The sequence below is a fragment of the Hemitrygon akajei genome, chromosome 7 (assembly GCF_048418815.1).
Source record: "Hemitrygon akajei chromosome 7, sHemAka1.3, whole genome shotgun sequence".
Lineage (NCBI taxonomy): Eukaryota > Metazoa > Chordata > Chondrichthyes > Myliobatiformes > Dasyatidae > Hemitrygon > Hemitrygon akajei.
Window position 1 is genome coordinate 102594225 of NC_133130.1, and position 26155 is coordinate 102620379.

Consider the following 26155-nt stretch of genomic DNA (forward strand, 5'->3'; position numbering starts at 1 on the left):
TGGTGCCCTGGGGAAGAGGCGCTGGCTGTCCATTCTATCTATTCCTCTTAGTATCTTGTATACCTCCATCATGTCTCCTCTCATCCTCCTTCTCTCCAAAGAGTAAAGCCTAGCTCCCTTAATCTCTGATCATAATCCATACTCTCTAAACCAGGCAGCATCCTGGTAAATCTCCTCTGTACCCTTTCCAATGCTTCCACATCCTTCCTGTAGTGAGGTGACCAGAACGGGACACAGTACTCCAAGTGTGGCCTAACCAGAGTTTTATAGAGCTGCATCATTACCCCGTGACTCTTAAACTCTATCCCTTGACTTATGAAAGCTAACACTCCATAAGCTTTCTTAACTACCTTATCTACCTGTGAGGCAACTTTCAGGGATCTGTGGACATGTACCCCCAGATCCCTCTGCTCCTCCACACTCCCAAGTATTCTGCCATTTACTTTGTACTCTGCCTTGGAGTTTGTTCTTCCAAAGTGTACCACCTCACACTTCTCCAGGTTGAACTCCATCTGCCACTTCTCAGCCCACTTCTGCATCCTATGAATGTCTCTCTGCAATCTTCGACAATCCTCAACACTATCCACAACACCACCAACCTTTGTGTCGTCTGCAAACTTGCCAACCCACCCTTCTACCCCCACATCCAGGTCATTAATAAAAATCATGAACAGTAGCGGTCCCAGAACTGATCCTTGTAGGACATCACTAGTCACAACCCTCTAATCCGAATGTACTCCCTCCACCACGACCCTCTGCTTTCTACAGGCAAGCCAATTCTGAATCCACCTGGCCAAACTTCCCTGGATAACATGCCTTCTGACTTTCTTAATTAAGCCTACCGTGTGGTACCTTGTCAAATGCCTTACTAAAATCCAGGTAGGTCACATCCACTGCAATACCCTCATCTATGTGCCTGGTCACCTCCTCAAAGAACTCTATCAGGCTTGTTAGACACGATCTTCCCTTCACAAAGCCATGCTGACTGTCCCTGATCAGACCATGATTCTCTAAATGCTCATAGATCCTATCTCTAAGGATCTTGTCCAACAGCTTTCCCACCACAGACGTAAGGCTCACTGGTCTATAATTACCGGACTATCCCTACAACCTTTTTAGAACAAGGGGACAAGATTCGGCTCCCTCCAATTCTCCGGTACCATTCCTGTGGACAATGAGGACATAAGATCCTAGCCAGAGGCTCAGCAATCTCTTCCCTCGCCTCGTGGAGCAACCTGGGGAATATTCCATCAGGCCCCAGGGACTTATCCGTCCTAATGTATCTTAACAACTCCAACACCTCTTTTGCCTTATATCAACATGCTTCAGAACATCAACCTCACTCATATTGTCCTCACCGTCATCAAGTTCCCTCTCATAGGTGAATACTGAAGAGAAGTATTCATTGAGGACCTTGCTCACTTCCACTGCCTCCAGGCACATCTTCCCACCTTTATCTCTAATCGGTCCTATCTTCACTCCTGTCAACCTTCTGTTCTTCACATAATTGAAGAATGCCTTGGGGTTTTCCTTTACCCTACTCACCAAGGCCTTCTCATGCCCCCTTCTTGCTCTCCTCAGCCCCTCCTTAAGCTCCTTTCTTGCTACCCTATATTCCTCAATAGACTCACCTGATCCTTGCTTCCTAAACCTCACGTATGCTGCCTTCTTCCATCTGACAAGATTCTCCACCTCACTTGTTCATGGTTCATTCACCCTACCATTCTTTATCTTCCTCACCAGGACAAATTTATTCCTATCATCCTGCAAGAGATCCCTAAACATCGACCACATGTCCATAGTACATTTCCCTGCAAAAACATCATCCCAATTCACACCCGCAAGTTCTAGCCTTATAGCCTCATAATTTGCCCTTCCCCAATTAAAAATTTTCCTGTCCTCTCTGATTGTATCCTTTTCCATGATAATGCTAAAGGCCAGGGAGTGGTGGTCACTGTCCCCCAGATGCTCACCCACGGAGAGATCTGTGATTTGACCCGGCTCGTTACCTAATACTAGATCTAGTATGGCATTCCCCCGGTCAGCCTGTCAACATACTGTGACAGGAATCCATCCTGGATGCACTTAACAAACTCTGCCCCATCTAAGCCATTGGAACTAATCAGGTGCCAATCAATATTAGGGAAGTTAAAGTCACCCATGATAACAACCCTGTTATTTTTGCACCTTTCCAAAATCTGCCCCCCAATCTGCTCCTCGGTATCTCTGCTGCTACCAGGGGGCCTATAGAATACTCCCAATAGAGTAACTGCTCCCTTTCTGTTCCTGACTTCTACCCATACTGATTCAAAAGAGGATCCTGCTACATTATCCACCCTTTCAGTAGCTGTAATAGTATCCCTGACCAGTAATATCACCACTCCTCCTCTTCCCCCCCCCCCCATCCTTTTTAAAGCACTGAAATCCAGGAAGATGTTCAGTAGATGTTGCTCCAGTATTTTATTTATTTTTGATGAGGTTTCGGGCTCTACCATCCTTTCAGTAAAGCATCCCAGCCACTCTGGATGAAAATATTTCCTCACTCTTAACCTTTCTACCAATTAATGTAAACCTGAGCCTCTAGCTTTACAGCCCCTTGGTTAAGGGGGGAAATACCCTTCCTATTGATGCAATTGAGCCCCTCAATTAAGTCTCACCTGTTCCAAAGGAAAGAGTTTCTACTTCTATAATCTTACTGAGTCTGGGTATGACGTTGAATTTGTCAATTGGTAATCTGTATGTTTGTTCTTTGTTTTGGAAGCAGTTCAACAGCAAAACCAGAGATGGCTTCACTGTAAACACAAAGGTGCCCAGTTTAAAATATCAAGGGAAGGAGTACGATGGTTTTACCATCACTATAACTGGTGACAGGTAGGTTGATCATTACAAAGTACACTTAGTAGCCACTTTATTAGGCACACTGGTACACCCACTCGTTAATGCACATATCTGATCAGTCAATCATGTAGCAGCAACTCATTGAGTAAAAACATGCAGACATGGGCAAGTTGTTCAGACCAAACATTAGAATAGAGAAGAAATGTGATCTAGATGACTTTGACCTTAGAGTGACTGGTGCCTTACAGGGTGGTTTGAGTACTATATTTCAAAATCTGCTGATCTGGAATTTCAAATTTTATTATCAAAGTACATAGATGTCTCCATATACAATCCTGAGGTTCATTTGTGATGTTTTCACATACAACAGTCTTTAGAGTTTACAGAGAATGGTGTGAAAAAACAAAAAAAAATCCAGTGAGCAGCAGTTCTATTGGCAATAATGCCTTGTTAATGAGAGATGTCAGAGGAGAGTGCTAGACTGGTTCAAATTGACAGGAAGGCGATAGTAACTCAAATAACCATGAGTTACAACAGTAGTGTGCAGAAGAGCATCCCTGAAGGTACAACATGTCGAACCTTGAAATGGAAAGACCCCTCTGTCTAAATACCTAGCCACTAAGAGTATGTAATTATCAAAGTGTGCATATATCACCCATTTATTTTCTTATGGACATTCACAGAAGAACAAAGAAATACAGTAGAATCAGTGAAAAAACTACACACAAAGACTGACAAACAACAAATGTGCAAAAGAAGACAAGCTGTGTAAATGCAAAAAACCCAAATAAATTGATTAAATAATATTCAGTACGTGAGTTGTAGAGTCCTTGTAAATGTGTCCATAGGTTGGGGATTCAGTTCAATTTTGAGGTGAGTGAAATCATCCACACTGTTTCTGGAACTAATTTGAAAAGGTTCTTTAACACAAGTAAACTAGTACTTTGGGTGAGCTTTGTATTTTCATTCAACTTTTAATTATCCTTGAATAAGGAAGGCTTGCCTATCAAAGCAAGAAACAAAAACTGGTAAGAGCTAATAAATTGGAAAAAATGTATAGCAGGCCCTGTAGTCTTAATTTATTGGTTATTGGAATGGATCATAGAAACCCTGAGTAACATCCTCAAAATGCTGGAGGAACTCAGCAGGTAAGGCAACATCTATTGGAGGGGAATAAACAGTCAATGTTTCAGGCCAAGACCCTTCATCAGGACTGGAAAGGAAGGAGGCAGAAAGCAGAATAAGAAGAGAGAGAGGGGAGGAGCATTAGCTGGCAGGTGATAGGTCAGACCAGGTGAAGCAGAAGGTCGATGAAGGGTGTTGAAATAAGTATCTCGAGGGGAGTGGTAGAAGAGGTAAAAGAGCTGAAGAAGGCGGAATCTAAAAGGAGAGGACAGTGGATCATGGAAGGAAGAAGGGAAACAGCTGAGGATAAGAGAAGGTAATTGATGTTCGTGCCATCTGGTTGGAGGCTACACTGGACAAGTATTACCATTGCTTCCTGTTGTTAGATACCATTGTGATGAGAGTTTGGCTATTTTAAGCTAGTTCCTCAGGGATGTGACCTCCTCTCACAACCCCTCACTGATTAGTGTGGTCACTTCAGTGTATGCAGAAATTTGTTGTGCAGATGTGTGTGTAAATTATTGGGACTAAGCATTATTGTTATTGTTGAAGTAGAGTATACCCCAAAATAGGCATATGGGTGCAAAGAGCAGTAAATCTTATCACCATGTTATAAGCAAGCTTGTTTTTTAAATGAATTACAACCTGAATTTATGAAGAAGAGGTGGAATAATTTGGGTAATCCTTTCCTTTTATTTTGTATCTTTCAGAGTGGGAAATATGCTGTTTTCAGTGGAAACTCAGACAACGGAGGAGAGGACACAGCAATATCATGATGAAATAGAAGCACTATATAAAGACCTTAGCAGCAAAGGAAAGGCGTTGATACTTTCCACTGAGCTTGGTGTAAGACTGTTTTCCCTAAAATCACAACTTTTGTAGCTGTTGATATGCACTTGGTGGCCACTTCATTGGGTACACTTGTACGCCTTGTTAATGTAAATATCTAATCAGTCCATTATGTGGCAGCAACTCAATACATAAAAGCATGCAGACGTGGTCAAGAGGCCAAACATCAGAATAGGGAAGTGACTTAGTTCATGGAATGACCTGGTGCTAGCTAGACAGGGTGGTTTGAATGTCTCAGGAACTGTTGATTTCCTGGGATTCTCACACACAACAGTCTCTAGTCTAGACTTTACAGAGCATGTTGTGAAAAACAAAAACATCCAGTGAGCAGCAGTTCTGTGGATGAAAGTGCCTTGTTAATGAGAGAGGTCAAAAGAAAACAGCCAAACTGATTCAAGCTGACAGGAGAGCAACAGTAACTCAAATAACCATGCTTTATGATAGTGATGTGCAGAAGACCATCTCTGAACGCACAGCACTTTAAACTTAGTGGATGGGCAGCAGAAAAACACACCAGGTAGCACTTCTGTGACTAATAAAGTGGCCATTAAGTGTATTATCTGAACTATCAGTTACAGTCCATTGGGAATGGTTGGTTATGCATTCAGTCATGAATACAGATTTCTTTTTTACTCAATGATTTGTTTAAGTTAACTGAAATAATGTAGATTTCCCTAAGCAATCTTCTTAGTGGGGTGAAGTAAAGGCCAGTGAGCCTGACATCAGTAGCGGGAATGTTGTTGGAAAGGGACTGGATATTTGTGCATTTGGATAGTCAGCATGGCTTTGTGCATGCTAGGTCATGTCTAACAAGCCAAAAAGAGTTGTAATGCTCTGGTTCACATGGTTCATATTGTTTCTCTGTATGCTTTTCTGTGTAAGCTGCTTGTTTGGGTTACCATTGAAGATAATTGTGTGCAATTCTCCAATTTGGATGGCTAGATTTAGGGGAGGTTACTCTGGTGAGGGACACCAAAATTGGGCTTGGGGCTTTTGTGAGGGTAGAAGAGAGAGGACGCTGGAGAGAAGAGGTCGTAAGATTTGATCCGGAGCAGGGCTGTGATCCAACGAAGCCTGGGGAGATTGAAGGAGGTTCGGTGAAGGGGAAACAATGAGCTTCAACTTGTGCACATTGGACTGTTTCATTAAAAAAGGCCCTTTTATTTTTTTGCTTTTTCTTTACTAACCCTTCAGTCAAATAAGAATTATAAAGCTAAATCTTTGAATTGTATGCGGTGTACTGTCTGTTATTTTGCGGTACTTATTTGTAACAGGGTAACGAATCATGCAGCATCCACCCAAATGGGGGATTTGGGGGACTCGCACTTTAATCTCCCGCGTTTGGTGGGGCTGGAGATTGTCATTCCCTAGACTTATGCAGCCAATGGAACCAGAGTGTTTTAGAGTTTTTTGAGTAAGTTACCAGGAAAGTGGATGAAGGCAAGGCATGGATATTGTCTACACGGACTTTACTAACGCATTTGACAAGTTCCCGCATGGGACATTGGTCAAGAAGGTTCAGTCATTCGCCGTTCAAGATGAGGTATAAATTGGATTAGATGGCTGCCTCTCTGGGGGCCTGTGACTCGTGAAATGCCACAGTTATTCAGTTATTGGTGCTGGGTCCAATGTTTTTTATTCTATATCTATTTGAGATGTATGATAATGTAGTTAACTGGATCGGCAAATTTGTAGATGACACTAAGATTTAGGGTGTAGTGGACACTGAGGAAGACTATCATGCCTTACACTGGGATCTGGACCAGCAGGAAAAACGGGTTTAAAAATGGCAGATGAAATTTAATGCGAAAAAGTGTGAGATGTTATACACTTTGGGAGGACCAACCAGGGTAAATCTTACAGGGCACTGAGGAGTTCTGTAGAGCAAAGAGATAAGGGAATACAGGTCCCTAGTTCATTGCAAGTGGCATCCAGGGTAGTAAAGAAAGCTTTATGCCTATTGGCCTTCATAAATCAAAGTATTCAGTACAATAGGATGTTACTTTAAAGTTGTGCAAGATGTTGGTGAGGCCAGTTTGGAGTATTATGTGCAGTTCTGGTCACCTGCCTACAGGAAAGATATCAATCAGATTGAATGAGTACAGAGAAAATTCACAAGGATGTTGCCGGGACAAGAGGACCAGAGTTATAAGGAAAGATTAAATAGGTTAGAACTTTGGAACGTAGAAGATTGGGGGGGGGGGGGAGGGGTTTAATGGAGTTATACAAGATTGAGGGCTAAAGAGAGGATAAATGCAATGCTTTTTCCACTGAGGTTGGGTGGGACTGCAACTAGAGGTCATAGGTTAAGGGTGAAAGGTGAAAAATTAAAACATGAGGGGAAGCTTGTTCACTCAAAGAGTCATGAGAGTGTGGAATGAGCTGTCAGCGCAAGTGACACTTGCAAGCTCGATTTCAACGTTTAAGAGAAGTTTGGATAGGTACATGGGTGGTAGAGTGTTGTCCCGTGCAGGTCAATGTAAGTACACAATCTAAATGGTTCAGCATGGACTAGATGGGCTGAAGGGCCTCTTTGCCCTGTACTTTTCTATGACTGAGTAATTGCAGTGATGTATCACCAACTGTACTCATCTCATTATCACTGAGAAATGGAGTTCCAGATGGCAGAGTGACCACTTAATTAATTGATGTGAGCACTTTCCCACATATGATTGGTTGTATGGAAATTTAGTTACATGATGTTGATGTACCATATTAGCCTAGTTAGGTTTTATCTGTGGGCTTCAGAGTTCAAAAATCCGATTATCTCACAGGTTCAGCCCTCCAGATCCTGTTTTCTTAAGAAATAAATTTAAGATGAAATTCCATTAAGCTGGGGTAAAGAGCAAAAGAGTTTATTAACTGTGGCTAAAATTATCACGTTTGTGGTCATCTGCTGAAGCAACAATGAAATCTCACTGAACATCCACTGGCAGTGAGTGGCAATAAAAGGATCCTTTCCTGATTAACTGGCAGTGACTAGTGGTGTTCCACAGAGGTCAGTGTTGAGATCGCTTCCTTTGTGCTGTTCATCAGTGATTTAGATGACGAAATAGATGGTTTTGTTGCCAAGTTTGCAGATGATAGGAGGGGCAGGTAGTGTTGATGCAGCAGGACTTAGACAGGTTAAGAGACATGGGCAAGAGAGTGGCAAATGAAATACAATATTGGAAAATGCATGGTCATGCACTTCGGTAGAGGAAATAAATGTGCAAAATATTTTCTAAACGGAGAAAACCCAAAATTCCGAGATGCAAAGGGACTTGGCAGTCATTTCAAGAGGTCTAGAATACAAGAGCAAGGATGCAATGCAGAGGCTTTATAAGGCACTGGTGAGGCCTCACCTTGAGTATTGTGAACAGTTTCGGGCTCCTCATCTAAGAAAAGATGTGCTGGCATGGGAGAGGGTTCAGAGGAGGTTCACAAGGGTGATTGCAGGAATGAAAGGTTGTCATACCAGGAACGTGTGCCGTGATATATGATGTAGACGATCATGGTCTTTCTGTGACTATGATTATTCTTGGCAAATTTGCCTACAGAAGTGGTTTGCCATTGTCTTCTTCTAGGCAGTGTCTTTACAAGACAGATGACCACAGCCATTATCGATACTCTTCAACGATTGTCTGCCTGGCGTCAATGGTCACATAACAAAGACTTGTGATATGCACCAACTGCTCATACAGCCACCCACCATCTGCTCATGTGATCGTGATCGGGTGGGGGGGGGGCAAAAACAGGTACTGCACCTTGCCCAAGGGTGACCTGCAGGCTAGCAGAGGGAAGGAACACCTTACATATCTCCACTCCACCATCCCATTATCTTGTTAGCTGTTCAGATTCTCTCAAGTGATTCAAAATGATTTTGCTCTCCTTCATTAATCACCATTCAACACAAAAATCACTCAAGTTCTTACTGCTCTGTGAACTCTTTTCTAATGTAGACTAGAATCTACATTTTCAAGTGGCTGCAGCAGGTTGCTTCTCTAACACTCCTAAATACCAAAGAAACATTCCCATACTTTAAAACTTTTGTTCAATAAAATACTGATTATGATCTACAATTGAACAGCAAACAAAATGCAACAACGTGATTTCCAAATAATGGAATTTGTAAGTAGTTTACCATAAGACATAGGAGCAGAACTAGGCCATTTGGCCTATCGAGTCTGCTCCACCATTTAAACATGGCTGATTCCTTTTTATCCCCCTCCTCAGCCCCACACCCCAGCCTTTTCTGTGTAACCTTTGATGCTGTGGCCAATCAAAAACCTATCAATCTCTGCCTTAAATACACCTGGCCTCTACAACTGCCTGTGGTAACAGATTCCACAAATTCACCATCCTTTGGCTAAAGAAATTTCTCTGTATCTCTGTTTTAAACAGACACTCCTCTATCCTGAGGCTGTGCCCTTTTGTCCTAGACTCTTTCATCATGAGGAAAAAAGGTTTCAATGTGATTCCTCCCTCTTCCTTCTAAATTCCAGCGAGTATAGACCCAGAGCCATGGTGCTTATCGCAAAAACTCTTGCCTACTCTGTCCTTAATTGTTTAAAGTGGTGCAGTTTTAAAGAATATGGCTAATTTTATTTTTGACTTTTGACAGGAAGCTGATGCAGTGTGCAACCTTATCCTTTCTTTGGTGTATTACTTCTACAATCTAATGCCTCTTTCAAGAGGATCCAGGTTAGTGGAGTACAAATCTACAGTTTCCAGAGTTTTGTTGTAAAACTAGTAGGTTCCTTTTTTTTTCCAGACATCCTTAAGTTGATTTTGTTCATAAGTTGATATTGCAACAATATCTTCTCAATATTGTAATCGATAGCATCAAAAGCACACAAGACAGGTATGAAAGAACAATTACTGAAAGTGCATTGGGAGTGTTTTTTTTTTCATTTTGAGTTGTGACCCTTCATCTGGACTAGAAAGATGGAGGGAAGATAGCCAGTATAAAAAGATGGAGATGGGGTGGCACGAGAGCTGGCACATGATGGGTAGATCGAGGTGAAACTGGGATGATGGACAGATGAAGGGAAGAGTATGAACAGTGCCAGAAACTGGGAGGTATTAGATGGAAGTAACAAGGGGCTGACGATGATGAATCTGATGGGATTCAAACTAGATGCAGTCTGGGCGATCACTTTCCCAAGCACCACAGTTACCATCCTGATCTCCTGATTACTGGCCATATTTTCTGCTTGAATCCCACACCAACATGTTTGTTCCCTACCTCCTCCACTGCCATGTTGAGGCTAATGATAGATTAGAGGAGTATCCCTTGAATTGCCCCTGGAAAGTCTTTGCATGCTCCCCCTTCCTCTCCTATCAGATGTCAGACAGGGAGGGGTCACACCTGCTACAATGTAGTCAGATGGTAAATTTTCTGCACAAGTTGTACATTGCAGAGGAAGGTTGTAAAAGAACAACCTGAGACCCATCAGGAAAAGAATCTGACACTCTGAATAGAAGCCAGTAGAGTTGTTTTTTTGCTCTGACGTGTGTTGGATTCTGCTGTATTCTAATGGCACTATGTTTGGTTTTCTAGTGTAGTGGCATATTCAGTAATTATGGGAGCACTAATGGCTAGTGGGAAGGAGATCACAGGGAAAATCCCCAAAGGAAAGGTAAGCTCAGTCTGCAATGATTTATCAATTCTGGGTTAGAAAAACTTGTGGATTTATACACAACACAGGCCATGTTATTAGATACAGGAGGTGCCTGATAAATGGCCACTGATTGTATGTGGCCCTCTCATCCACCACAGGGTTCTTCAAAGTGTTGTGCGTTCAGAGGTGCTCATGGTTATCTGAGTTACTGTTGCCTTCCTGTTAGCTTGAACCAGTCTGGCCATTCTCCTTTGACTTCTGTCATTAACAAGCCATTTTTGTCTACAAAACTATACCACACACTAGATGTTCTTTTGTTTTTCACACTGTTCTCTGTAAATTCTAGAGACTGTTGTGCATGAAAATCCCAGGAGATCAGCAGTTTCTGAGATACTCAAACCACCTAGTCTGGCACCAACAACCATTCCATGGTCAAACACACTTGGATCATATTTTCTTCCCCATTCTGACATTTGGTCTGAACAGCAGCTGAACCTTTTGACCATGTCAGCATGCTTTTATGCATTGAGGTGCTGCTACTGATTGGCTGATCAGATATTTGAATTAATGAGTAGATGTACAATTAAGCGTAATAAAGTGGCCTCTGAGTGTAAACTAGGTACATTAATCTTCGTGTTAATAGTTTAGCGACCAATGTCTCTGAAAATGGATCAATAGTGATGGACAACTTAGGCCTTGGTTTCATTACATGCTGTTGAAGTGCACCCTACGTATTTTCACCTGTAATTAAAGGTGTATATGAGATTAACTTACTCATTTCAATCAAAGAAATTTTGCAAGTTCTCACCTGTCTCACTGAATCATGAGGCTTTATTTTGATCCTTTAAGCCATTGATGGAGCTGTACTATCAGCTTTGATTTCATCCTTTTACACTCTGAAAAGTCCCAGCTAATTTTCCTACATTAAGTAGGGTGCCATGGTAGTGCAGTGGTCAGTAGAATGCTATTACAACTTGGGATGTTGGAGTTCAAAGTTCAATTCTGCCATCATCTGTAAGGAGTTTGTATGCCCCCCTCATAAATGAGTGGATTTCCTCTGGGTTCTCTACAGTTGCCTCCCATGGTCCAAAGATTAATGGACCATGTTGGTCCATTAATGGTTAGTGGATTAATTGGACATTGTAACTTGTCCTGTGATTAGGCTAGGGCACTGTTAGATAGATAGATAGATGATAGATACTTTATTCATCCCCATGGGGAAATTCAACTTTTTTTCCAATGTCCCATACACTTGTTGTAGCAAAACTAATTACATACAATACTTAACTCAGTAAAAAAATATGATGTGCATCTAAATCACCGTCTCAAAAAGCATTAATAATAGCTTTTAAAAAGTTCTTAAGTCCTGGCGGTTGAATTGTAAAGCCTAATGGCATTGGGGAGTATTGACCTCTTCATCCTGTCTGAGGAGCATTGCATCGATAGTAACCTGTCACTGAAACTGCTTCTCTGTCTCTGGATGGTGCTATGTAGAGGATGTTCAGAGTTATCCATAATTGACCGTAGCCTACTCAGCGCCCTTCGCTCAGCTACCGATGTTAAACTCTCCAGTACTTTGCCCACGACAGAGCCCGCCTTCCTTACCAGCTTATTAAGACGTGAGGCGTCCCTCTTCTTAATGCTTCCTCCCCAACACGCCACCACAAAGAAGAGGGCGCTCTCCACAACTGACCTATAGAACATCTTCAGCATCTCACTACAGACATTGAATGACGCCAACCTTCTTAGGAAGTACATTCGACTCTGTGCCTTCCTGCACAAGGCATCTGTGTTGGCAGTCCAGTCAAGCTTCTCGTCTAACTGTACTCCCAGATACTTGTAGGTCTTAACCTGCTCCACACGTTCTCCATTAATGATCACTGGCTCCATATGGGGCCTAGATCTCCTAAAGTCCACCACCATCTCCTTGGTCTTGGTGATATTGAGACGCAGGTAGTTTGAGTTGCACCATATCACAAAGTCCTGTATCAGTTTCCTATACTCCTCCTCCTGTCCATTCCTGACACACCCCACTATGGCCGTGTCATCAGCGAACTTCTGCACATGGCAGGACTCTGAGTTATATTGGAAGTCTGATGTGTACAGGGTGAACAGGACCGGAGAGAGTACGGTTCCCTGCGGCGCCCCTGTGCTGCTGACCACCGTGTCAGACCTACAGTCTCCCAACCGCACATACTGAGGTCTATCTGTCAAGTAGTCCCTAAAGCACCTTCATACTTTCCAATGCCCCTGTAAAGCACCTTCATACTTTCCAATGCCCCCATAAAACACCTTCATACTTTCCAATGCCCCCCTAAAGCACCTTCGTATTTGCCATTGCCCCTGTTTAGGCACAATGTACTTTCCAGTACCCCTATAATGTAAAAATGTCTACCATATGCAAACATGAGAAAAATTATCCTGCTTTAAATTTTTATTTGTACCTGTGCACTGTACAGCAGCATGGTTATCAATGTGATCCTTGAGCTTGACGATTTTTTAGCAAGAGTTGAGTGTCTAGATGAAATTGTGACAGCAAAAGCCGTAAATCCCCACGTGTAACAATGTCCAAGCACTTTCTGTTTTTTTTTTTAATGAGTATGTGGTTTACTGCATTGAAGCCTCTTAACAAGGTAGGAGGGTGAAAATGCAATGAAGAGCAGTTTGGCTCTTCTCCAAAAACTAAGAAAATTTGTTTGATGTAGCCACATACCACAAAAGCTGACATTTTTGAAAACCATTTTGCTGCTGCTTCATTCTGAATTTCAATGACTTCTACTTGAAAGCTCGCTTCCTATTCTTCCACCTTGCAAAGAAATGGATTAATTACCCAGTTCAGAATTTCCAGGTTGTTCAAATCCTTGAATCGATTCTGAAAACCCTTCTTCAGTGACTGCAGGTGTAAGCAGTACCGTTGCAAATCACCGTCTGTGAAAAAGAGATGTTCCCCATGCAGGGGAACTGAGAACCACCTTCTTCCAATGTTGTGCTTGTATATTTCCAATTTTTTAATAAGCTTTTTGCCTGGATTAAACTGAAATTCTCACCCTGCAGTTTCATATTAAGAGTGTTCATTTTGTCATACAGATCGGCTAGGTATGCCACATCTCCACGTAGCTCAATCTTGCTTCCCAGACTGTTGTCAACTTTGATCAAAAATTCAACCACAGTGTCAAAAAGATCAAAGAAACATTTTAAGCAACAGCTTTTTGACAGCCAACACATTTCAGTGTGAAGAAGCAAGCAACCATTCAAACTCTTCATCGTTATCTTGGCATAACTGGCAAAATATATTTAATGGACGAGCTTTAATTTCGTTGATGGCAAATAATGCAAGAGTTATATTCTTGAAAAAAGCCGCTGGCTGAGGTTTTTGACTGTGAGATATTGATGATATTACACAATGGATTGCAAACAGACTTGGAATATCTTTTTCATAAATGCCATTAAACCATCATGGCAACCTGTCATATATGGTGCTCCATCTGTTGCACAATAAATCATGTTCCTAATGAGAATACCTTTATCCTTAATATACATTTTGAGCTCATTGTAGATTGATTCTCCATTGATACTTGTTTTTAACTTTTTACAAAAGAGAATCTCTTAATAAACATTTCCATTTTTTGATAAATTGTACATATGCCATTAGCAATGTCTTGCACAGTAGACTCGTCTAATTGTATACCAAATTCTGTATTTTTGTAGCTTTATACACAATTGATACTCAATGTCTTCATTCATTTTGTCAGCTACAGAGTTATTACTGAGAGGTTTTGATTGTAAAATACTGGTATACATTTTGAGAACAGTGGTGAGCACTTCTGATACAGCAAGTATTACTAATGTTTCACCAATTGTATGAGATTTTCCTCTCTTTCTGGTCATCTTGGAAATGTTATAAGGAGCAATGAGACCACTATCAAGGTCATTTTTAGCCTTCTTGGCAAATGACTCGAGTGTTCAACACTTTTCAAATGCTTCTTTCATCTTCTGGAACTGAGTAATACCATAGTAGCCTTTTCAGGTTGTCTTTTAAATAAGTGTTCCTGCAATCTTTATGGATTCATGGCTTCATTATTACAAATTAGTACATTAGTACAGTATTACAAATAAGATACATGTGGTGTTGCTGATCTGACAAGAACGGAATAAAACCATACTCCAGGTATGTAACATTGTATTGATGCATTCTCTAGTTTCTGTTTCTTAGCAGGATTAGAATTCAAGGCTTCACCATGATCTGATTTATCCATCATTAATGGGTCTAAATTAATATAAAAAATTAACACAAGCTAAGAATTGAAAATTGTAAACATCTGTCAGATGTTGATGATGGCAGTGAGTTGACATGGTTGCTCAGGTACAGTGTCTCAAGTTAGGGTGTCACTTGCTACTACGCCCCCCCCATAATCTATCTCTCTCCCCCCCCCCCCCCCCTGATGACTTCTATTTCCCTGAATGCCCCCTTAGGACACATAACCACCCCCCAATGAATGGGTTGCTGGCAGTGTGGCTCGAAGGGCTGGAAAGGCATAAGTTAATTAGTTAATGGTACTTTATAAAAAATACAAGTTCATTATGGGGTGGGGAGAGCCCTGTTAAAACATGTCGTGGTTCGGTCTAACTGTCAGAGTACTTTTATGCTGGCAAGTTTACCTCATGTTGGCTTGCTACCACTGTAGAATTTTTCTGGTTTAAGTCAGTACATCCATTAATAGAGCTTTTATCTCCAGATATGGTTACTGACTGATTGAAGTGTTCTGTTACATACAAGGGCTAAGAACTGCACTTTCTCAAGCTGCAATGCTGCAACTAGTAGGCCATACAGCAAGTGTGATTGTGTTTAGCATTGTTAGTACATGAAGCAGCCCTTTCATGTTAGGGCAACTAGGCATTAGTTAAAGTTTTGACTTTTACTTAATCCAGTCCTTGTTAGGTTTCTTTCTGGATTAGTGACTCATCATGGTTTTATTCTTTTCAGTTAGTGGATTTTGAAGCCATGACAACACCGAGCCCAGAGGCATTCAGTAAAATAGGAAAAAGCTGGATGAACTTGAAAAGGTGAGGAATTTAGACTCTTCAGTTTAATGGGACTGTCTCCCATCAAAGAGAATTATTGGCTTGTAGAATCCTCAACCATACTTTCTGCTAATTTTTACTGACTCTCACTATGTAATTCTGTACAACATGGAAACCTATAATTATTTAAAAGCCAGCTGGCAGTGTGTGACTCCAGACTGATTCTGTCTGGTCTAAAATCCAATTGAAGGTGTAATCATTAGGAAGCGTCATTTGCGTGATACTTTGAGAACTCTATCACACTGTCAACTCAAAATTGACGCATAATTCAAATACAATTCACATTTCAGGAAAGATTACAGAGATTAATTGTATTTGGTGCATGTACATCGAAACATCAAACCATCCAGTGAAATGTGTTGTTTAAGTCAAATCCAATCAGTAAGTATGGTGCTAGAGACCGCAACATAGCTCTGGCACCAACATAGCATGCCCTCAACTCATTAACCCTAACTGCATCATTGAAGTGTTGGAGGAAACCCACTGGGAGAAGCTACAACTCCTTAAGATGTGATTCTGCAGATGCTGGAAATCCAGAGTAATAAACACAGAATGCTGGAGGAACTGAGCAGATCAGACAACCTTGATGGAATGTCAGTGTTTCAGGCTGAGGCCCTTCATCAGGACTGGAAAGGAAGGTGGAAGAAGTCAGAATAAGAAAATTTGGGGAGGGGATGGAGTACAAGCTAGAAGATGACAGCTGGTCAAGTGAGGGGAAAGAAGGGTGGGGAAAGGGTGGATGAAGTGAGAAGCTGCGAAGTGGGTGAATCTTCACAGACTCATTCAGAAGGCTGATGCATTGTTACTGTATTGTTTTAATTTCTGATTTTAAACACAATGAATGCTAATGCAATAGATAGTCTGATATTATTGCTTATGTCATCCTTTTTCTCTTTAGCTTGCCAGCATCGTACTCCAGTCTTCCATCTGTCTTGGATACTTTTCCAACAAAAAGAACAATGATTGAAGCACTTAACACAGATTCATCTTCCCATTGTACCAAGAACTCATAGGAATGTCTGAAGACAGAACAAAGTGCAAGCTTAGCTTCACATTAAGTTATTTTTGTAATTAAAAAAAGATGTAAGCAAATGAGGTCCATTTTGATTTTTTTGGGTACTTTTTGATACTGCTTAATTTAATATTTGGAAGAAAAAGACTTAAGCCTCCAAACTTCATTATACAAAAGAATGGCTGTTGATCATTCCTTATTTGGATATACTAAAGTGCAGTACTTAAAGAACGGGTTGATAATATATAAAGAGACTACTACCTGGCTAAATGAAATGCAAGCAATTTTCTTGGTGAACAAATTACTTTCCAATCAGGCCCTTACAATCACAAACTGCATCATGTATAGCACCGCCAGAATTATCTCTTCCTACACTTTTGCTTACTTAATAAACATTCCCTAAAACAACTGTAGATTTCAGAAGCTGCTGCATTTTAGTGGATGGGATAATGGTTTTGGTTTGTTGCATTTTGGTGGTTTGGCTTTAGCAGCCATCATAATTTGTAGGAACATTGTGAAGGTGCTGGATCTGTGACTGAAATTATTTTTGATTTATCTTCTTTAGGGGCTTCTAGGTTAAGCAGCTTAGCAAATAAATGAGGGTGCAATTTGCATTAAAAGTATATGCAAAGCAATCATGGCTATGGGACTGCGTGGCTAAGATAGGACAATCTCCAGTAATTTATAATTTGTGACCCCCAAAATAATTTTTTTTAATCCCTTACCTGGCTGTGGGCTACACAGATGTGTTAGCTTTGTATGAACAGGAACTGGAAACTGGGACATGTTTACTAAGGAAAGTGCAATCTGTTTCCTGCTAAGCAACAAATTTTGCAAGTTCTGAGCCTGTATCAACATGTATTTTCCTTTAAGGAGAAAAGATTTTATCTGAATGCCTGGTTGGTTGACATTTGATTTTGTTGCCTGAACAACTTTTCTTAAAAAATGTTTTTTGTTGTGAGTTATTTGCTTCAATAAAGGGGATCTATACCTACCACATAAAACAAAGTTTGCTGTACGTCCATCTTCCATGGCAATCCTTCCATTTTTGGTGCTTTTCTCAATGCCACTGTGATTCAGTTTTAAATTTGCACTATATTTTCTGTTTTTTTCCCAGAAACCTAATTATAAATACGTTTTTCTTCTACATTATGGTAGAATTATCAGTGGTATTTTGTATGTTCTTTGTTTCCGTAAAAGTGTATGTTCATGTTATGAAACATTTTGTAAAGGATCAGTTTTGTCTTATTAAAAGATGCTTTCAATCTGGAGTTGCTGTTTATGTAGTTTAAGGTTTAGAACAACATAGGGTGATGGCTAATGAGTTGTTCAAACTAGGTCAGTGCTGATTAAATACCTTCTTCCTGCACCTCATTCCCCTGAGATAAATAGTTGCCAATAATCATGACCATCTTCCTTTGAGAGTAGTGTAATTATCAAGTTATATGACGGCAAGATCTAATGGAGGTTTATAAGATTACGAGACGCATAAACAGACATTATCTTTTTCCTAGGGTTGAAATATCTAATACCAGAGGGCATGCATTTGAGGTAAGAGGGAGTAAGTTCTAAGGAGATGTGAGAACCAAGTTTTTTACAGAGTAGTGGGTGCCTGGAATGTGCTACCTGGGGTGGGTGGAAAGGCAGATACATTAAGAGATTTTAAGACTTGTAGATAGGCCCATCAATGTGAGAACACTAGGAAAGGGTCATTGTGTAAGCAGAATGGATTAATTTAGTTGGCCCTTTAATCACTAATTTAATTGGTTCGGTATAATATTGTGGGCTGAAGGGCCTGTAATTTGTTGTAGATTATCTATAACATTGTACGCTGGAGGGCGTGTTCCTGCGCTCTACTGTTCTATGCGGGAGAGTTTAAAAAGCCAGCAGATTGAGAGGGGGAAGGTCATTTCTTCGGCAGTTTGAACGGGCCAGGACTGTGCAAGCATGTGAAGGTCAGCCTGTGAGACAGCAGGAGAGTTTAAAAAGTGAGATTAATGGAGTGGGAGACAAAGTAGGAAGGCTTCAGCGAGCAGAGGCTGAAGACGAGCTTGCTCCCAGTGAGGTAAGGCTGGGTAAGCTCCTTTAATTAATCTAATTAACTTAGAAGTAGGTAATGGAGGCAGCAGTTCAGGCAGTCAGGTGCTCCATTTCCAGTATGTGGGAAGTCAGGGCGAGCACAATTGTCCCTGATGACTACACCTGTTAAAGGTGCATTCAGCTGCAGCTCCTGACAAACCGAGTTAGGGAACTGGAGCTGGATGAACTTCGGATCATTCATGAGGCACAGGCAGAAAGACAGGAGTTTCAGGGAAATAGTCACCTCTAAAAGTCAGGAGACAGGTAGTTGGGTGACTCAGGAGAGGGAAGAGGAAGAGCAGAGCACCCCTGTGGCTGTTCCCATCAATAATAAGTATACTGTTGGTGGGGATGACCTACCAGGGACAAGTTGCAGTGGTCACATCTCTGGCACCAAGACTGGACCCTCAGCTCAGAAAGGAAGGAGGGAAAAGAGGAGAGCTGTAGTGATAGGGGATTCAATAGTTAGGGGGACAGATAAGAGATGCTATGGAAGAGATCAAGAATCCCTGATGGTCTGTTGCCCCCCTGGTGCCAGGGTCTGCATATCTCGGATCAAGTTCTCCATATTCTCAAGAGAGAGGGTGAGCAGCCAGATGTTGTGGTCCATGTAGGGACCAATGACGTGGATAAGAAGGAGGAGGAGATCCTGCAAAGAGAGTTTAGGGAGTTAGGTGCAAAGTTGAAGGACAGGACCTCCAGGGTTGCAATGTTAGGATTGCTATCCGTGCCACATGCTAGTGAGGCTAGAAACAGGAAGATAATGCAGCTAAATACATGGATAAGGAGTTGGTGCAGGAGGGAGGGCTTCATGTTTCTGGACAATTGGGCCTTGTTCCTGGGAAGGTGAGACCTGGTCCAACGGGACAGGTTGCACCTTAACTGGAGGGGGACTAACATCCTTGCGGGAAGGTTTGCTAGTGCTGCTCCGGTGGATTTAAACTAGATTTGCAGGGGGAGGGGAACCAGAGTGTTAGAGCAGATGGTGAGGTGGAGGAGGATAAAGGTCATGTGAGAGCTGCAAGTATAGTGCATGGAGTAAAGCCAAATCTTATAAGGAGGCTTTGAGGAAAGAGAAACAGAATAAAGGGTGTAAAGGTAGAAGGGCTAAACTGCGTGTACTTCAAAGCAAGAAGCATCAGGAACAAAGGTGATTAACTGAGAGCTTGGATACATACATGGAATTATGATGTAGTGGCCATTACAGAAATTTGGCTGGCACCAGGGCAGGAATGGATTCTCAATATTCCTGAATTTCAGTGTTTTAAAAGGGATAGAGAGGGGAGGAGGGGTGGTATGACTGGTCAGGGACACAATTACAGCTATAGAAAGGGTGGGTAATGTAGCAGGATCATCTTTTGAGTCAGTATGGGTGGAAGTCAGGAACAGGAAAGGAGCAGTTACTCTATTGGGTGTACTCTATAGGCCCCATGGTAGCAGCAGAGATACCGAGGAGCAGATTGGGAGGCAGATTTTGGAAAGGTGCAAAAATAACAGGGTTGTTATCATGGGTGACTTTAACTTCCCTATTATTGATTGGCACCTTATTAGTTCCAATGGTTTAGATGGGGCAGAGTTTGTTAAGTGTGTCCAGGATGGATTCCAGTCACAGTATGTTGACAGGCTGACTAGGGGGAATGGCACACTAGATCTAGTATTAGGTAACGAGCCAGGTCAGGTCACAGATCTCTCAGTGGGTGAGCATCTGAGGGACAGTGACCACCACTCCCTGGCCTTTAGCATTATCATGGAAAAGGATAGGATCAGAGAGGACAGGAAAATTTTTAATTGGGGAAGGGCAAATTATGAGGCTATAAGGCTAGAACTTGCGGGTGTGAATTGGGATGATGTTTTTGCAGGGAAATGTACTATGGACATGTGGTTGATGTTTAGGGATCTCTTGCAGGATGTTAGGGATAAATTTGTCCTGGTGAGGAAGATAAAGAATGGTAGGGTGAAGGAACCATGGGTGACAAGTGAGGTGGAAATATTCTGGGTAATTATAGACCTGTGGGCCTTACCTCTTTGTGGGAAAGCTGTTGGAAAAGATTCTTAGAGATAAGATCTAAGGGCATTTAGAGAATCATGGTCTGATCAGGGACAGTCAGCATGGCTTTGTGAAGGGCAGATTGTGTCTAATAAGTCAGTTTTTTTTGGTAATTCAAATTTTTATTATTTCTTCTTATCTTACAAAGCAGCACAGCATATAATAGAGCAGATACAGTACAGCATATTTATACAGCCATCCCATGACAGGAAAACATAAAACTAAGAAACAGAAAAAAAACTTCTGATTTAAGTTTAAATTAACATACTGTAGCGATGTACTACATACAGAGCTAGAAACAATGACACGCAGTCGGTAAGTCGTTTCAAACCTCACGGCTATGGCTTTTAATCCCTAGCTGCTGCCCTCTCCGGGCGGAAATGACATCAGAGGTGCATTACCAAAGTCTCTCCCCGCGCGTGGGCTATTTGTGAGCTGATTCGCCTGCGCAGAAAGTGGGTCGCCACATAACCTCCCCCCCAACCCCCAGAACCGGCGATACACCCCCACCCAATGTCCACAGACTGGATCAGCCTCTGTTTGGGAGGTCTGCCTCTGCGCCGCGGTGCCTGAGCCTCGACTGGCTGCGCCAAGTCCACATGGGCTGGTTTGAGTTAGTCCACCATGAAAACCTCCTCTTTCTCCCCAATGTCCAGAACGTACGTGGACCCGTTGTTGTTGATCACCTTGCACGGCCGCTGTAGCGGTGCCCGGTGTGCGCCCCTTTGTACAAACACAAACTTACAGTTCTGCAGGTCTTTAAGTACGTAGGTCAGGGTCTGTCCGTGCTGCGAAGTCGGCACGGGGGCCAGGTTGCCGAGGATTTTGCGTAGTCTGTCCAGGACTGCTGCGGGTTCTTCCTCTTGCTCCCTTGGGGCTGGTATGAACTCTCCTGGGGCGACCAGGGGTGCACCGTACACCAACTCGGCCGACGAGGCGTGCAGATCCTCTTTGGGCGCTGTGTGAATTCCAAGCAGGACCCAGTAAAGCTCGTCCACCCAGTTAGGTCCTCTCAGGCGGGCCATGAGAGTCGACGTCAAGTGACGGTGGAAGCGTTCCGCTAGTCCATTCTACTGTGGGTGGTAGGCAGTTGTGTGGTGTAGCTGCGTTCCCAACAGGCTGGCCACAGCCGACCACAGGCTGGAGGTGAACTGGGCGCCTCTGTCGGAGGTAATGTGGGCCGGTACCCCAAAGCGTGCTACCCAGGTTGCAATCGGTGCTCGGGCGCAGGAATTGGCAGATGTGTCGGTGAGCGGGACTGCCTCTGATCATCTCGTGAAGCGGTCTACCATAGTTAGGAGGTACCGTGCTCCTTGTGACACTGGTAGGGGCCCCACGATATCCACATGAATGTGGTCGAACCTCCGGCGGGTGGGTTCGAACTGCTGCGGCAGACCTTTAGTGTGCCGCTGCACCTTGGCTGTTTGCACGTTCTGGCCCATTCGCTGACCTGTTTGTGAAGTCCGTGCCACGCGAACTTGCTGGAGACCAGCCGGACGGTTGTCCTGATAGATGGGTGCGCCAAACCGTGTATGGAGTCGAAAACTCGCCGCCGCCAAGATGATGGGGCGAGATTGGCCGGTAGCCACGTCGCACAGGAGGGTCCTCTCATATGGACCTACGAGGAAGTCTTGCAGCTGCAAACCCGAGACTGTGGTCCTGTAGCTGGGCCTGCTGCGTCTCCGCCAGTGCTGCATAGTCCACTCCCAGGGACAGGGCCTGGACAGCTGGTCTGGAGAGTGCATCCGCCACGACGTTGTCCTTTCCCGAGACATGCCGGATGTCCGTTGTGTACTCAGAGATGGAGGACAGATGTTGCTGCTGGCGAGCCGACCAGGGATCAGACACCTTCGTGAACGCGAAGGTCAACAGTTTGTGGTCCGTGAACGCGGTGAACTTCTAAGAGTACCTGAAATGCCAGATTGCCAGATACAGTGCCAACAGCTCCCGGTCGAAGGCACTGTATTTGAGTTTGGGTGGTCGTAGGTGCTTGCTAAAGAACACCAGGGGTTGCCAGCAACCCTCGATGAGTTGTTCCAGCACTCCACCGACTGCTCTGTTGGATGTGTCCAATGTGTTTGAACGTCTGTTCTGGGGTGCACCACCATCGCGGCATCTGCCAAGGCTTCTTTGGTTTTAACGAAAGCGGCTGCGGCCCCAAGTAATGTCCTTGCCTTTACCCAACATCAGGGTGTACAAAAGACGCATGATACGGGCTGCAGAGGGGAGGAAACGGTGGTAGAAGTTCACCATACCAACGAACTCCTGCAGGCCTTTGACTGTGTTGGGCCAGGCAAAGTGGCGGATCGCGTCTACCTTTGCGGGCAGAGGTGTTGCCCTGTCTTTGGTAATCCTGTGGCCCAGGAAGTCAATGGTGTCGAAACCTAACTGGCATTTGGCCAGTTTGATCGTGAGGCCAAAATCACTCAGGCGGGAGTAGAGCTGGTGGAGGTGGGACAGATGCTCCTGACGACTAATGCTGGCTATGAGGATGTCGTCGAAATAGATGAAGTCCAAGTCGCGTCCCACCGCATCCATTAGCCGCTGGAACGTCTGTGTGGCATTCTTCAGGCCAAATGGCATTTGGAGGAATTTGAACAGGCCGCACGGGGTGATGAGTGCTGTTTTGGGGATGTCTTTAGGGTGTACCGGGATTTGATGGTATCCCCGGATGAGGTCTTTGGAAAAGATTCTTGCCCCATGCAGGTTTGCTGCAAAGTCCTGTATGTGCGGCACGGAGTAGCGGTCTGGAGTTGTAGCCTCGTTCAGTCTGCAGTAGTCGCTGCATGGTCTCCAGCCCCCTGTCGCTTTGGGCACCATGTGCAGGGGGAAGCCCGTGGATTGTAGGACCTCCGTACGATCCCCAATTCCTCCATCATCTTGAATTCCTCCTTCGCCAGGCGGAACTTTTCCGGGGGGAGACTTCGTGCGCGGGCGTGGAGGGGTGGTCCCTGGGTCGGGATGTGGTGCTGTACTCCGTGTCTGGGCATGGCTGCCGTGAACTGCAGTGCCAGAATCAATGGAAAGTCTGCCTGGATTCTGGTGAATTCATTGTCCAACAGCATGATGGAGTCCAGGTGTGGGGCCGGCAACTAGGCTTCACCCAGGGAGAACGTCTGGAAAGTCTCGACATGTACCAGTCTTTTCCCTTGCAAGTCGACCAGCAGGCTGTGAACTTGCAAGAAGTCCGCCCCCAGGAGTGGTTGGGCCACGGCGGCCAGTGTGAAGTCCCACGTGAACCGGCTGGCGCCGAACTGCAGCTGCACTATGCGGGAGCCGTAGGTCCGTATCGTGCTGCCGTTTGCAACCCTCAGGGTGGGTCCTGGCTTCCTGTTGCGGGTGTCGTACCCCGTCGGGGGTAAGACGCTGATTTCCGCTCCGGTGTTGAACAAGAAGCGGGGTCCCAACTGTTTGTCCCAGACATACAAGAGGCTGTCCTGGTGGCCAGCCGCCATAGCCATTAGCAGCAGCTGGCCCTGGCCCTTGCAGGGCAGGCGACAACGGCGGGCTTCTGTACCCTACCACTGGTGGTAGAAACACCACCGTTCACTGGTCTCCTCACTCCTGCCTCTGTGTTGTGCGTGCCCCCCAGCCGGGCCTGGTCTGGTCTGCTGTTGGGCGCGTGGCTTGGTAATCTGACCAACGGACGCCACGCTCTCCCTCTTGGCTTTCCACCTTCTGGGGGTCACTGAAATCTGCGTTGGCCAGCAGCAGATGTATGTCCTTGGGCAGGGCTTGTATCCATCAGCCAGGGCCAGCATCTTGTTCATTAATGCTGACGGCGGCTTGTCTCCCAAACCATCCAGGTGCAGCAGGCACGCCGTGAGAGGCCAAAGGTCCCAATGAGCAGCGCTTCCTATTTGCTTTCTTCCGGGGGCGACTGTATGAAATCCGCAACCTGGGTGGCCATCTGCTGGTCAAGGGCGCTCACCACATGGTAGTAACGCGTGGAATCAGAAGATATCTGCCGAATCTGGAACTGGGCTTCTGCTTGGCTAAACCACACGCGTGGTTGCAGCGTCCAGAAAGTCAGCAGTTTTAGCGAAACTGCGTGAACAGATGAAGAGTCGGTCATCTTTGGTCCAAATCCTGTTTGGACCGTCGGGGTCACCAATACTACATACAGAGCTAGAGACTGTAAGATTCAAAATTAAGATGTGCGTTTCTGAAAGAGGTCTGATTTAAAGTCAAAGGACAAATGTGATTTAATTATGTCTAGGGACAAATGTGATTTAATTATGTCTGATAAGCAGGAATGCAGAAGCCCTGACGAGATTACTTGCTTGTGGAATCATTGAAGTCCTGAGATATGGACTATTGTTTTACAGAAATGTGTAAAAAAACAACTCCAAATATGGAATGGGATAAGACTATGTACCTCCCGAGTCAGGGAGGAGGGGTGGTAAGGAAGAAGGATAAAACCTGCTGCCCTGTAAGGTTCAGGGTTCCCTTCTCTGAAGGGGCCCAGCTCTGCAGAACTGTTAATAAAATTTGTTTCCTTGAATTTGTCTTGAAGCCATTATTCGGGAGCGTGGCTCGTTTCTGACAACTTGGGGCGCTCGTCCGGGATCCACACTCCAGCCGTGAGGGGGGCAAGGAAGGACATCGGAGAAGGTGCACCCTGCCGAGTTCGGCAGTCCCTGATTCCTTGCTCGTCGCCCCGCGCGGCTTGAGCGAGTGATATCCGGCGGACTCAAGGAAACAAAGAGGGGTTGTCGAGGCAGTTGAGACAGTGAGCGATCGAGTAATTTCTGTGCACAGGACCCAGGTAAGAAATTGAATTCCTGTAGAGACGTAGTACACAAGAATCGTGGAACTGCGGGGTTCCTGCAGGTCATTTCTCCTGTAGAGACGTAGTACACGAGAATTGTGGAACTGCGGGGTTCCTGCAGGTGATTTCTCCTGTAGAGACGTAGTACACGAGAATTGTGGAACTGCGGGGTTCCTGCAGGTGATTCTTCCTGTAGAGACGTAGTACACGAGAATTGTGGAACTGCGGGGTGCCTGCAGGTGAATTCCTGGGCGATCGCGGTAATACAGGTTCCGGAATTGGACAGGAGTGACCGAGCTAGGTGGGTCACATTCAAATTAAATTCCTGCAGAGACGTAGTGCACGAGAATTGTGGAATTACGGGGTGCCTGCGGGTGGATTGGAACCGGGCAAGTCCTCGTGATGGGGAATAAGGGGTCTAAGAGAGAAAAGGGTAAAGGAAATCCAGGCGCCAATGATGAAAAATACCCCGAGGTACCCCCTGATAGTCCGTTGGGACGGATGTTAGAAAATTGGGATTATGGGAGGCGAAAAGGGAAGTCAAAGGAAAAATGATACAGTACTGTGAATTCTGGTCCCGCCAGCCGATCCAAGGGTCGGCTGTGTGATGGCCTAAGTTCGGGTCTAGCGAGGATTGGGTACAACAAGCCCTTAACCTGTACGTGAATTCAAAACCTAACGTTAAACCCGAAGAAAGTGATTATGCCCTATGCTAGTTACCAACGACAAATAGTTATAAATTGAAAACG

General features: G+C 44.2%; 1 protein-coding gene across 4 annotated transcripts in view; it reads left to right on the forward strand.

Moving 5' to 3' along the window:
• ttc13 (tetratricopeptide repeat domain 13) overlaps positions 1 to 17780 on the forward strand; it is a 117656-nt gene extending 99876 nt beyond the window's left edge. For 2 of the 4 annotated variants that reach the window (XM_073051595.1, XM_073051597.1), the window contains exons 18-23: positions 2762 to 2871; positions 4674 to 4809; positions 9416 to 9495; positions 10355 to 10433; positions 15400 to 15479; positions 16396 to 17780. In XM_073051595.1, coding sequence (XP_072907696.1) covers positions 2762 to 2871; positions 4674 to 4809; positions 9416 to 9495; positions 10355 to 10433; positions 15400 to 15479; positions 16396 to 16510 — 600 coding nt within the window. In that variant the 3' untranslated portion in view covers positions 16511 to 17780. The remainder of the gene's footprint in view (positions 1 to 2761; positions 2872 to 4673; positions 4810 to 9415; positions 9496 to 10354; positions 10434 to 15399; positions 15480 to 16395) is intronic. The other 2 variants (XM_073051596.1, XR_012099669.1) reach the window with 2 other exon arrangements.
• The last annotated feature ends 8375 nt before the right edge of the window (positions 17781 to 26155 follow it).